This window comes from Pogoniulus pusillus, chromosome 6 (genome assembly GCF_015220805.1).
Source record: "Pogoniulus pusillus isolate bPogPus1 chromosome 6, bPogPus1.pri, whole genome shotgun sequence".
Classification (NCBI taxonomy): domain Eukaryota; kingdom Metazoa; phylum Chordata; class Aves; order Piciformes; family Lybiidae; genus Pogoniulus; species Pogoniulus pusillus.
This window is the reverse complement of record NC_087269.1, coordinates 21,650,716-21,665,067: the sequence shown is the minus strand read 5'-3', so window position 1 is coordinate 21,665,067 and position 14,352 is coordinate 21,650,716. Positions and strand designations below refer to the sequence as shown.

Genomic DNA, 14,352 nt, shown 5'->3' with positions numbered 1-14,352 from the left:
TTTCAGCTTTTCCCTAGAATCCAAAGCTTTTGAGAATAGGAAGTGATATATCCACTCCCTGTACTATAGATGCAAGGACTAGACAAACCGTCAGGAGCCCAGCTCCTCTTGGAATACCTTCCCTCTCATCAGCCCAGCACCTTCATGCTTCTTCCCAGCACAGGAACACCACTATGTTTTCATTGTATTTTCCTACCACTGCCATCAAAACCTCCCTTTTCATTTTCTTCCACCTAAATGCTCTCCCACCTGTCTTTTGCATGGCTAGGTGAGTATGTGCTGCCATGTGGCATCCCAGGCATTGCCCTGGCTTTGCACTTCCCAGGCAAGACCTCCTCACTTTTGTGGGCCACTTGTTGATGATGCTGAGCCCACTCATCTCACCCAAGACTCTCTGCTTGTACCCCTGTCAGAAGATGCCCTTGGCTGTTCTTGCCTGCACAGGCATCTCCTGCTCCTTCTCAGGGCCTTCCCCCTCCAGGCAGTTGTCCCACAAAGGTCTTTTTTAAATCCTTCCCTTCCTGGTGCCTCCTGCAGCAGGCAAAGGATGCCTGTCAAACCACCACTCCATAGGTCAGAGCCCTGTGCCACAAGACCAAAACACCATCTCAGTATGTCCTAACTGCCAGTGTCTGGCACAGAGCAGATGACAACCTCAGTTTCACATGCTCCCAGCACAGGGTGATTTTCCACACAAGTGAAAAATTACAAGAAAGACAACAAAAGGTTTTGTCCAACCCAGTATATCCCTTGCACTTTCCCAAACATGGCAAATACCTATCGAGGCCAAGAAAAATGGAAGCAGAGTCAACTGTGGAGGGGAAAGCAGCCTAGCAGCACCTATCAGCACACAGCAATTGCAGGTGCCCTGACACCATCACCCCAATGTCCAGCAGCACTGGGGCAAAGCATATTGGGATGCCTCAGATTAAGTGGGTGACCTGAGCCGCAGGCTCATCCCAGAGGACCAAGACCCATGGTGTGTTGTCTAGGGCTGGACCATTTGTTCTGGCCTACACTTTCTGCAGGGCAATGAGGGCCACCTCCTTGTTTCAGTCCCAGACCCAGCAGGGTGATCCGGAACGCCATCTGATCCACACACACAGCTTGCATGGAGATACTGAGATTTTTGATTCAGAAACTATTTCAGCAGAGCCCATTTTGCCATGCAGTGGACAATAAGAAAGGCAAGAGGAGCCTTTTGCCCTCATGCACAATGCCTCACCTTTCCCTGTTTTCCTTCCTCGTTGCCTCAAACACCTCATCATCTTCATTTGCGTCCCCATCCTGCAGCCCACCCTTTGGGAAGCTGGTGCCCAGGGTAGGGGGCTCTTCTGGTGTGCTGTTCCTCCTGCCTGGGGTGCCCCCAAAGCTTGGGTTACTCTCACTGTCCTTCTGGCTCTCAATTGCCGAATCCACCTCTTCCTTCTCAGCCAGGATATCATCGATGTTGGTTTCACGATAGCACCTCAGTGGCACAGTGTCCAGGTCTGTCTCAGAGTACTTCACAGTCCTCCTTATAATCCCAGTCTCGCAGGAACCAGGCATCTGGCTGCTTGGAGGAGACATCTCTATCTCCACCTCCACGTGGCTCAAGCTGTGCTCGGGCACTGACCTTGGTGGTTTAGTGGGTGGTGGGCAGACAGGCTTCTTGGGGGTCTCAGCCAGGAGAGAAGAGTCAGGGGCGGAGGGGCCTGCAAGGAAGTCCCAAGCACTCAGAGTTGCAGGGAGCTGCACTGGGGAGTGCTGGGGAGCTGCTCCTGCAGCATCACACACACACACACACACACCCCAACTGTGGGGTCACACATGTGATAGACAGCAGGGAATAGAGGAAGGAAGCCAGAAGGAAAAAGGGTAGGAGAGGCTGAAATAGGGTACTATCAGTGCTAGTGTACCCCACAGCCAGCCATGAGCCCCTGCGAGCCCTGGCGCCCTTCTGCAGACAGCCAGGGGCTGTCAGGGGGCAGAGCTCTGCGTTATCTATCCACTCTGCACAATGCTCTGCATGATCACAGAGAACGCCGGGGGGAAGCTGGTACATGCAGAACCTGGCTTCAGGAGGGCACAGACTGGCTGATTTAGGGGAGATGTCGGCTGTCCCATGGGATGAGCAGCCCCAGGGCAGTGGTTACACTTGCAAAGGAGACAGCAGTCCAGCCAAGAGCATCCCTCCCCAACTTCTTACCTGTCTTAAGAGCATCCGAGGAGCCGTAGAAGAATTCCCACTTGGCCCTGGCAATGCGCTGCGCATGGGCTGAGCTCTGACGAGGGTACAGCCAGGTGCTGCCCTGCAGAGAGAAGAGCAGTGAGTGTGCAAAGGACTCCAGTGCAGAGCCCATGCCCACTCAGGACACCTTGGCACCTACCTGGGGTCGGGGCTCTGGCTTCAGGGGCCTCCTGGTGAAGGTGGAGAAGTCTTCCGGCAGCCCGTTGGTGAGGGAGCGGCCCAGGCAGTCGGAATTGAAGGCGCAGGGCTCCTTCCCACAGGGAGGCATCACCCCTGAGGCCCTTCTCCCAGTTAGGAGGGGGTCAGAGGCTGAGGCCTCTAGCTTCAGTGTGCTCAGGAGCTGTTCCTGGGGCAGGAGCAGGGGCTGGGACCTGGGGGACTGCACGTCCCTGCCAAGCTCTAGGCTGCGGCTGAGGCTGCGGGGCCCGTTGTCCCTGTGGGGCTGGGGGGGGCGGCATGCCGCCCAGGGTCTGCACGCTGGCCTTCTCAATGAAGCGAAAGGTGACCACAGAGCTGTGTCCCTCCGGTGCAGCTGCCATCGGCGGGCTGCGGCTGCCGCTGCCCAGGGAAGAGAGGGCAGGCCCGGGCCGGCCCCGTCGCGGGGTGCAGGGAGCCGTCAGGCCACCTGCGCCAGGGCAGCTGCCATTGCCGAAGGAAGCTGCTTCCACCGGCTTGCGGGCCAAGGAGCCGGTGCTGTTGTAGAGGCCAAGGGGGCAGCGGCGGGCGTCGAGGGCCAGGCCCTTGCGCAGGAGGTGGAGGCGGCCGGCGTTGAGGTTGGGGGTGAGGCAGCGGGGGGGGCTGTGCCTGCCAGCCTTCGGGCTCTCTCCGGCCAGCCAGGGCCTCCGGTCAGCCCCACGGGCAAACGCTGGGGGTGAGGCAGCACAGCCCTCCTCGGGGTAGAAGCGGATGGGTCCCCCCGCCTGGGCCATCCCACCAGAGATGGCCACGAAGGCGTCAGGTCTGGAACCCAGCAAGGTGGCACAGGGACAGTGAGGCAGGCTCTTGGCACCCCTGAGATGATGGCCAGGTCGAGGGGCAACGCATCCTCAGGCAGCCCTGAAATAAGGGCAAGGAAAGCTGGTTAGGGGAGGGGGAACATGAGGAGTCTGGGGCCATGGGAAGGACAGGCAGTAAGTGCCCTGCCCTCGCAGGAGACAAGGAGCATCAGAATAAAGAGATGCTCCAGGTGAGACAGCCCCCTTTAATCTCCTGCTGCAAGAAGCAGGCAAGGTTCATTTTGAAACCACCCCACCCCACTGCAGGGACACTGGCAGCCCTTCGCTCAGTTTCCAGGCTCCCAGAGCATTTGCTTTCTTCCCAGGGTGCCAGGATGCTCAGGCATTAACCCCACAGACGAGCACCCAAGAGACAGCATGAGAGCACACTATGTGCTTTAAAATGAGTTTCATTCATCCTGCTTCAGGTTGAATACATTCACTACTCACACCCTACTAAAATCACTTCAGTAAGAGGAGAAAAAAAAAGATATACTGGATTGCTAAGACATCCTCCACTTACACTTGCTCAAGGAGTTTAACAAAAGCAGCATGGGCAAGGAGCCTCTCTCTTTGGAGGTCAGCCTGGGTTGAATGTGTGTCACGTTGGCACACACTGCATTCGCCACTGGTGGCACAGACAGAGCTGTCAACACCTGCAGACCCAAAAAAGCAATGCTGCCCTAGGGAAACAAATATGCCCACCCTGCACACAGCTCACCTGTCTGCCTGCCTCTGCCAGAAATGTTTATCCAAGTGAGACCAGCCACCCCTCAGCAGCAGGCAAGCAGGTGGCTGCAGGGGAAGGAAGGGCCTAGAGCCCTCACCAGCACTGCTGATAATTTTCTTTCTCCTAGTGGAGCTAAAACTTCCTCAAGTTTCTCTGAATTCCTAGTGTGCAAAGAAGATTCTGCCTTGGCTGCTTTTGCCTATTGACTGGTGCCAAAATGCTAAGTCCTTCACTTAGATCTCATAATTTGAAGGTAAAAAACCACATGCCAGTAGTGAAAAAAGAGGAAAGCATAATTTCTTCTTCCTGTTTCCAAGTATGAACCAGATTAAATTCTGAAGGATGTGGGGCTAGATTTTCAATGGTGTTTAGGCTTCAGAGATGCAGAGACACAACGCTTAATAAAATAGCCCAAATTATCCCTGTGAGGCAGGAGCCCATCTATCTGCACTATCACACTTCTAAAAAAATCTGGCTCCTGCTGAGCAGCAACAATCTGTAATTCACTCACCACAAAAATACACTTTTCTGTTTAACAGGTCAGTTACTGTCTTTTTTTTTTTCCTGTTGCAGTTGTTTTCACGCTTAAAGTTGCTGAAGTTAACTGATAAATAATAAAGATGTGGGGTTTATATATTTGAAATTAAATTCCACTTATTATCTCAACACAGACTGACACCCATGCCAAGGAAAAAAAATATCACTAGGAATAGTTGGCATTTGCTGTAACACAACAAATCTACAAAAAACAGTCTGTCTCAATACATGTGAGTTATTGCTAAAATAAATGGGATAAGCACAGTGTGTCCTCCTGGTTATCAAAGGAGAATTATCAAATTCAGAGTAAAGGCCATGCCCATCTGCAAGCCACTGAAGCCAGATGGCTACACTATCCAGCAGAGTGAGCTTTTCTTTAATAATAAAAGGTAAAAAGCACAAATGCAACACAGATGAAAAATCAATGATGGAACTAAGGCTTCCTGCTTGCTGATTTAAGTCATGAATCAAACCAACGCTTTTTAAATCACTGTGATGAATGGGCTGGGCTGTAAGGCACTGGTGGGATGGAGGGAGCCTTGCTGGTCCCATTGCCTGAAGGCGGGAGAAATCCTGCAATGTAAAGCTCAGAGGGATACTGCCTGGTCAGCCCATGGCACATGTTCAAAGAGAAAAACTCAAGAGCTACAGTTTGATAGCCGAGAGCTGCACACCAACTGGGGATTTAATTTATTCAAGAAAATATACAGCTAGAAACTGGCTTCTCCTGGCTGGCCCTTCTTAGTGGCCAAAGGAATATCCAGGGATTTTCCCTGTGGCCTTGTTTTGAGCTGTACCCCGTGCAACAGGGAATGGCTACTCCCTGGGCAGGCACTTGCCTGGCTGAGCAGGGCGATGTAGGGTGAAGGCAGCAGACAGCAGGCGCTGCTTACGTTGCGGGGGAAGCAGGCACCCACGCCAGAAGCGTGTGGGGACAACACATAGGAGCCGGAGAAGCATGCAAGCAGAATGAGCAAAGAACGGGACCTGGATGGGAGGGAAGCAAGGCGTGCAGGACTGGTGGCTGAATTCACACAAGGGGCTGTATTTGTGTGCCAGACACGATACTGCTGTCAGGACTGGTGGCAGAGAATGGGGGAAACCAGACAGTGGGTGCCAGAGTAGGATGGCCCCCAGAAGGTGCCACTGCACCCAGGAGGGACACAGAGCAGTTTCAGAGGGTGCCCTGGTGACTGAGGAGGGATGCCCGGTGGCCCTGAGGCTGTGGGACAAAACAGAGGATCCCTTTCAGAGGGGGTATCAAAGCAGGCAGGGGACGTGCCACCCCCATCCAGCCGGTGCCGATCCTGCCCTTTCCTCCCCGCTCCTCTCCAACCTGGCCTCCTTCGTCAGGCACCTCCCGTCTCGGAGGGATCAGACCTAAGTGGATGTGACATTCATCCGGATGAGCAGGGAGCCCCCTTGGCCAGAAGGGCGGACAGAATAGCCCACTCCCACCGCGGAGCCCTCCGCCTCTCCCCCGCCGAGCTCCTCCGGTCCGAGCAGGGGCCCCGTGCCCGTCGCTCATTACACCGACACACTGAGGCCGCTGCAGCTACGAGCAGGTGGCGGCACCGCCAGGCATCCACTGTTGCCACTACAACACGGCGCCGCCGCCCTCTGGTCACCGCCGCCGAGAGGACGCAGAGCCGCCTCGTCCCCCGCAGCAACTGCTGCAACTTTCCCCGCCGATCCGCTCTGGCCCCCCGCCGCGCCCCGCTCCGCTCCCCGAGCCTTACCGGCAGTGCCACAGCCGTAGCCGCATCTTCTGCGCCGCTGTTCCGCGCTGCCGCGGCACGGCACGGCTCGGCTCTGTCCGTCCCGTCGGGCACGGCACAACGCGGCGTGCCGTGGCGCGGTGCGGTACGGTACAGTACGCTACAGTGCGACTGGCCCCAGCCCGCCGCTCCCCGCCGCGCTAATCCCGGCCCGGAGCTGTCACTCCGCTCCGCTGACACGCCCGGCAGCCAATGGAAAACCCCCGCCGGGGGCTGCGCCCCACCCAGTGGCACCGGTACGCCCTCAGTGAGGAGCGGCCGGACCCACGCCGGCCTCCGGGTGCACGTTCACGTGTGCGAGCGGGCGTCTCCCGTGGTAGCACCCTTCGGGTCGTGGTGCACTGTGGACATGCAGAAGCATGTCCGCGGGGTAGCACCGTGCAGGTCCTGGTCTCCCGTTGTGCACATCCTCACGTCCCTCTGTGAACTTGGCCTCATGCACCGGCATCGTGACCCCGTGTGCTGGTGTGCATGTCCCAGTGTAACACTACACAGATCCCCATGTCCTGGTGTGTACACCTCCATTTGTCACCGTGCACACTGCCATGCGTGACAGGTCTGCTCAAACGCATGTGTGACTGTGGGCATGACCATGTATAGCCTTGCCTATTGTGCCTTGTGGTGCAGGGTATAGGCTGCTCCCATGTCCCACCACCGCTAGGAGACCACAAGGACAAGAAGACAAAAGCTCCTGTGTTGCCTGGACCACTGGCCACCCTCAGTGGGCTGTGGGCTCTTGCTTTAGGGTACAGACCTCATGCTGGGACTCACCTCTCAGCTGGCCTTCACCCTAGGCACACCATAGCCACAGATGCCAAGGTATCCAGGCCAACAGAGACATGACATCACTGTGTCACCAGTCACCTGAAGGATGGCAAATGCCATCTCAGGAAACGACTTTGTGCTATGAGAAGAGCAACATCCATCCTTTGTGTCCTGTGCAGGCATGGGAAGCTTTGCTGCACCAGAGGCATGTGCTTGCTCAAATGTAGCAGCTGGGTGCCCAAGGCCATCAGTGCACTAGCAATACCCTGGCCTTTATGCTGCCACCACACCAGGTCTGCACATGGCAGCTGCTGGAGCTGGCAACCAGCACTCCCTGCCTGCTCAGGCTGCCAGATCAATTCACTATTAAGCAGCACTTTATTACCCAGCCCAGCAATCGTTATTAAAAGTGTGTGCGAAGAGAGGCCCAGGGGAGGTAGGGCCTCATGTGCATGCCGTGCCTGCAAGAGGAATTTGGGCAGAGCTGCCCCTCCTTGATGCTTTCCCTGCCTGCAGTGAGCCCAGCTCCATGCCTGCCTGCTCTCAGTGTCACTCCTTCCAGGCATGGGGACATGAGGAGAAAATAGGTGGCTGAGCAGCCTCTCTTCATATTTAATGCATTGAGGGCTTGTAGTTTTCTCCCTCCTTCTCCATGCTCCTGCTTGTGCTGGGCCCCACTCCCCCACGCCAGAGACTGTGGGTCCCTGAGCTGCCTTACACGCAGCCAGCTTTCCTGTCAGACTTCAAGAAGCTGGGCTAATTAGGGGCCTTGTTGCTGCAGGATCAACGACCTGATTCCTTCAGCAGCTTCTTGATGCCAGGAGGGTGGGGAGGAGGAAGGCTTTTCTCTAAGCTGGAGCTGGAGTGACAAATTTAACCAAGTGGAAGAGCCCAGAGCTTTCCCAGTGTGTACTGGGACTAGCCATGCCTTGTGCCTTCCCAGCACCTGCCCACAGCTGTGCTGAGAGATGTAGAGGGTGAGGGAGGCATCCTTTCCTGTCACCTACCCTGAAGATCCAGACCATTTACAGAAAATGTTTCCTTCCAAACAATGTCTGTTTCCCTGACAGTAACTGTTGCTCACCCTACCACACTCTGCTCCATATCCCACTTGTCTTCCCACAGGATGTGTGCCATGTAAGTGAGTCCAGGGAACACTGATATAAGCCCCTCTCCAACTGATGCAGAGCAGGAGGGAGTAGGAAATCCCTTGGCCAGATGACAGAAGGGGACAAGACAGTTCCCCATGCTCTAATCCACAGCCGAAATGCACTGGGTTTAGCTAGAGAAGTAGGAGTCCAGTGTATTGGGAACCCTCTTTACTGTCACTTTGGCACTGCAGCACTTCCAGTCTTTTCCCACAGATAATCACATTATTCCTGTGTGAGGGTCCACCTAACTCAATGTCATCCCTTTCAGCTTCTTGGGCTCTGACAGTTTCTTAAGCTCAGTCATAGGCAGCTTCCAATTTTCTAACTATTGCCAGCATTCCCCTTGCTTTTCTTCACAAACCTGCAATGCAGCTCTCACTCCTGAGACCAGAAGAGTGTGGGTGTTGCCAGGGCAGTACAATGATGAACTTGTAGCTTGGAAGAGACAAAGATCACGATATTCGGGTTAGGAGTGGGTAGACAGGAGCTCCTTTCCCCAGCTGGCTCCAGGAGGGGCTGATGCTCAGCCTTTCCTGAGGGACACAACTCAGTCTCTAGAAAGGCACTTCTGCAGCTGCAGCTCCACTTGGAGTAAACACTCTGGTTCATGTTCAGGCTGCTCCCCTGAACACAGAGGGGCTGTCAGAGCTATTTCCTTTGGAACTGCTTGTGCATAAGGCACTGCAAATATGGTACTGCCATATTCTGTCTCATTGCTGCCAAAGTCAGCTGGGCTGTGCTTTGGACTCAGGCACATTTGCAGTGTAGCTCTGCAAGTAGGTATAGCCACTCCTTCAGCAGATGGGTGCTTCTCATCTATCTCACTGGAAGTTCTGTGGAAAGAGTAACTCCAACCCCAAAGGAGATGGGTCTCAGTGAGGGCAAGGGAAACTGAACATTTCTTCTGTTTTCATTGAGGGCACCGGGGCAACCAACTAGGTTGCATGTGTTCCCTCAGGGCCTAGACTTAACTACAGGGCTCTAATTAATGCCCTTTGCCTCCAGTGCCAATACTCAATCAGATCCTAGCTATATATTAAAAAAGCCACTGCAGTATGAGCAAGTCTTCAATGGGGTGATCCACTTCTCTGTTATTCCACCAGGCTGGCAGTTATGGACAAATGGTGAAAATAGCCTCCCTTGACAGTTCATGATACAAATGCTGCTTTACAGCTTACTCGTGACAAAAAGGCAATGCTGGAGTTTCTGCTCACTCCCTGCTGAAACCTCAGGCTTCTGCCTAGACCTGGATCAGGGGAGAGCACACCTGCACCACCCTGTGCCTCTTGCAGCTGCCTTGTGTGGGGCAGGCACAAGGGACCATGACAGGATTTTCCAGGGTAAAAGGTGCTCTGGGAGAAGATAGACTGTAAAATGTCTTACTAGAAAGAAAAAACAGTGCAGACTGCATTGTATGTGAGGGATAGCTGCTGCCTGCCTGCCCCCCACCCACAGGAGGGACAGAGGTTGGAAGAGCAGAGGTGTAGAGAGGAAGTAGAAAAAGCTGCTTGCTGGGACTCAGAGGGAGCTGTAACAAAATATTTGGGCTATGCCCTAGGAACACTGTCTGTTACAAGAAGCCCCTCAGACTCCATTCCAGCCTTAGGCAGCACCTGCACAGTAAGTGGGCTTTCCCCTGCATTGCTCAGTTAAGATGAAGGTAGAAATGCCTGTGTGGTAAAACTTGTCCTGGGGATGTGGGAGGTGTGGCCTCATCACAGCTTGAGCCATAAATAATCTCCCTACACAGCAGTTAGGGGAACAATTGTGTGGGAGTATCTCTTGGTAGAAAGATGCTCAGTGAAAAGATAGTCTTGAAGGAAAGCAGAAGATTTGTGGATGGTGGGATGCACTCTCCACTGGGGGCAGAGCTTCTTAGGTGCCAGCAGGTCACTCATCAGACCCACCTCAGCACAGTGAGTGTGCACCAAAGAGACAAATTCAGTCTGAAGCAACCAAATCACCAGTAAATCACCAGTTCTCTGATTTAGTCTCCCAAGGCATGGTTTGTGCTTCAGCACAGATCTCTGGAGCTACTCTCCAGATGATCTCTGAAACAGTAAGTTGTGATGTCTTCCCCCACCTTCAGCCTTAGGATTCACATGTGGAAAGGTGAAAGGTGTAAGAAGGACTAAAGACAGTGAATATAGGGAGTACCTTATGCAGAAAAGAAACGGCAAGCTCCAGGCACACAGCCTGGCCCAGGAAAGGGGAACATAGATACATAGAGAATTGTATAAATGGTGTGGAAACTCTATGAGGTCAGTTAAAAAGGAGTTCTTTCGAGCACGGCACAACTGAGCAAACCCTGCTACCATGAAGATTTATGAAGACACACGCAAAGGATATACTGTAAGCTTGTAAGCAGTAGATTCATGAGGGGGATGCTGCAGAACAGCCCTGCATTAGTCTGTAGGTGGGCATTCCTCATGCACGTTTCTCTTCCAACCCTGAGTTGCACAATTTGGCCTTGCTTTACTTCTATTTATTTTTTCTTCTATTTTTTTTAAGCCCTGACTGTATAGTTAGATCCCATTCTCAGTAAGAGAAAGAGGAATGTGATGTGTACATGGAAGAACTGAACAGAAGGCATCACAGGTTCCTGTTTCACCATTTTAAAAATGGCTTGTGGTGGCACTGTGCAGTCTCAGCACAAACTGAATGCCTGTGGGCTCAACACCTCCTCCCACGCAACCAAGAAGTCCAGCTACAGTCCACTCCAACCCTAAGAGCGATAATGGGTGTCAGGCTTATCCTGCAGCCAGGGAGAATGTGGAGCCAGATCCTTTGAAAGAACATGGTGAGAATCCAAGGGAAGCCAGTGTTGAGATACTCCTGGGGTGCTGCATACACTCATCTTAAGAATCTTACATCTTAAGCAGTGAACACTGCAGAACTACTGGTATTCTTGAAAAGACTTTTTCTGTTGCCCTACTTGAGACCAGTGAAATCTGTAAAGCAAATGCTCCCTGTATCTTTGCAAGGCTAATGGTGTCTAGCCAGAAAGGTGCCAAGACATCTTATGAGATGATAGATCTTGGGACAGCAGGTTAGTGTTTGCTTGGCACCATACCAATCTCCTAAAAGTAAGTTGTACCTTCCCATGGCACCAGCCTCAGGGAACCCTGCAGGAAATGCGCTGCCAAACCTCTTAATATGCTTTTGATGTGGAAATAACTGCATTTTCAATGGAAGTGAAAAGTCAAGGGCCACGGGTAGGAAAACTTGCCTAAGATCAGCCAATAAATCAGAACCACCTCTGGAAACAAAAGCCTGGGATTCCTGACTTGAGGTTAGCCCTTATAACTACAAGAGACCCTCCCTTCAGCTCCAGATTCCCTAAACCTCACCCCTACTTTCCATAGGATGAAGTCAAGACCAAACTGCTCCTCTAGACTCTTCAAAAGTAGTACAGATAGGCACCAGCACTGTTTGTCAGCAGTGGAACTGTGTGAAGTCTCTCTTCACTTCAGAGGAATGTTCATGAAGATGAAGGTGCCAGCAGGATCAGACATGAGGCCAAGCCCTGTTTCTGAGATCAAGCCAGCACCATATGTTTCTAAAGAAGACACAAGAAAGCTGCAGCAGCAGTTGGGAGCTAATCTGCTTCCTCCCCCCAGGGCTCAGCTTGGTCTCTCATCATTATGGATCAAGGCCTGATGCAAGAGCCCTGCTTTCTCTCACAGGACATCAGTAGCCGCTGGAATAACAGAATAGCCATGAGATTGACCAGTGTCCCTGCCTGTTGAAAGTACCTGTGCACTTCTCCAGCTGCCCTGCAAGCACTGTAGGTGTCACAATCCAGCATTGCTTCTGGGAACAGGCAGCTTGAGACACACTTTGTCCAAAAGAGTGTCTTAAGGAGGGAACAAACTAGAAGTGATTGGCACGTGCCTAGTGAGTCATGACAGATGCAGCTCCCCCTTGAAGGGAAAACACATTCAAGCTCACCTCACTGATCTTGCAGCAGGCACCCTCTTTAAGCCAGGAGCTGGGGCTGCCTGAATAACACCAGGCACACAGTGTGCCATGGAACTAACAAGGCATATGTTGAAACCATGCCATCTGGGTTAACTTAAACACTTCTCAGCTCCATTTCCCCATCTCTTATGTTCTGTCTCCAGCAGGCTTACCACTGAACTCATAGGACTTATGGACACCAGTAGACAGGGCTGGGTGATAGGTTGGACTGGATGATCTCAGAGGTCTCTTCCAACCTAGTTGATTCTATGATGCAGCCCTTTTATTTCTCTTTCAACATAAATTATGGGAATTAACTGGTCTTCCAGGAGCAGTTGCAATTATCTTTCCCACATCCTCTTTAAAATCTAGAAGCTGGCAGTTCTCCAAGCTTAAACAAGGAAGTTTTTAGCCCAGGCTCTGCCCTCATCCTTTTTCTTGACTAGCAAGGTGAATCTCCCCGGTCTTAAGGGAACTTAAGAGACTGTTTTGCCAGACCAGTTTGTAGTAACAGGGCTCTACTAGAAATGTGCATCTAGCTGAAGCTTAGGAAGGAGACTTACAGCTACTTGTCAAGAAAAATCCAGACACATCTTAGGCGAAGCAAATGCCACCAGAAAGGCAGAAGCTTGCTGCAAGTTTTGACTGAGTTGAGTGGAACAAAAGTCTGGTCCTTCAAACTCATTTGCTTTGAGTTATTCCTTCACTGCTAAGTTATACTACCCAATCCTGTACTGCAGTGCTGTACAGCCATACCACAACCACTCTACATACAGGAAAACTTTACAGACTCTAGTATGAAACTACTGATTTGGGATCCTTACCATTGGTGTAGTTCTGGGTTGCTAGCTCCACTGGACATCCTGATGGTGTAAATCTGTGTTTCAGTACACAACCCAGCAATGCAGTAACAGGCTATGATGCTCTTTATCTGCAATCAACTATGGAGAAGAAAGAGAACAGTCTTGAGCATTTCACAGATGCAAACAGTCCATAATTTGTAGTACATGGCACATGTTACATTTCAGTAACCATAGCCTCAAGCCAACATATTGATCTACTAAAACCACCACAGATGAACAGATGTCTGGTTGCCTGACCCTGGTTGCCCTCACTGGCCAGGTACTGAGTGGCTGGACTCTGACTGGGGAGATCCATGCCCTTCCAAAGGCAGCCACCTTTGTTGTGTCCCAATACAACTGGCACGTTCAGCTGTCTTTTCCCCATCTTGCTTGCACTCCCCTAAATACTAAGACAGCAAACTCAGAGCTCCACTGGTGTCAGGGGCTAAAGAGGTTTGTTGTGGCTAAAGTGCAGAACCCTGCACTGGAACGTGTTAAAACTCATGGCATCGGACTGTGTCCATCTATCCGATCTGTCCTGGGCCCTCTGCAGAACCCTTCTACCCTCTAACAGATCGACACATGCCCTGAACTTGGTGCCATCTGCAAACTTACTGATGGTGGACTCAAACCCCTCATCCAGATCATCAGTGGAGATATTAAACAGGACTGGGCCCAGCACTGATCCCTGAGGCACACCACAAGTGACTGGCTGCCAACTGGATGTAGCTCCATTCACCACCACTCTCTGGGCCCAGCCATCCAGCCTGTTCTTAAGCCAGCACAGTGTCCCTGGGTTTTCCAAGGCAATGCTGACCATGCCAACCCTGAGAGCTTCATCTGGAAAACAGACAGTACTGCCTGAGAGGCTACAGTGCTCCAGCCCTGGCACAGTGACTGCTGCCCACAAGCAGCAAGTAAGCTGAAGTGATTCCTGAATGATGCTCTGTGTGGCTTCTTAGAGGTGGTCCTGCACTAACCAGCTCTTGAGGCTCTGCCTTAGCATCATATATTAAGGAAAGTAGGAAAGTCTTCACCTTCTCCACGTGCAGCACAAGACAGGAAAAGGTTGGGATGCAATGAAGGACAGATAAACAAAACTGCGTCTTACTTTTGCCTCTATTTTGACAGTGCTTCTGTGCCTCCCTGTGGTACCAAATTCTGTCTGGGCTGACTTTCAGCCCTTCTCTGCACCCTGCTACCAGCAGTCTCCTAGGGAAGTGACTCAGACAATCCAGCTAGATCAGATAAAATGAAAAACATAAAGAGGCTGGTGTGGGAGCAGAGCAGGTCCCACTTGCAAGCCCAGCAGACATGTTGTTCAGGAAGGATAACAAGCAATCCACAGCACAGCTTCCTCAAGC

General features: G+C 52.3%; 1 protein-coding gene across 1 annotated transcript in view; it reads right to left on the bottom strand.

Moving 5' to 3' along the window:
• PSD (pleckstrin and Sec7 domain containing) overlaps positions 1–14,352 on the bottom strand; it is a 47,384-nt gene that overhangs the window by 31,653 nt on the left and 1,379 nt on the right. The window contains 5 exon segments of the mRNA XM_064144844.1: positions 1,226–1,694; positions 2,189–2,291; positions 2,370–2,690; positions 2,692–3,286; positions 12,971–13,087. Of these exon segments, the coding sequence (XP_064000914.1) occupies positions 1,226–1,694; positions 2,189–2,291; positions 2,370–2,690; positions 2,692–3,159 (1,361 nt within the window). The 5' untranslated portion in view covers positions 3,160–3,286; positions 12,971–13,087.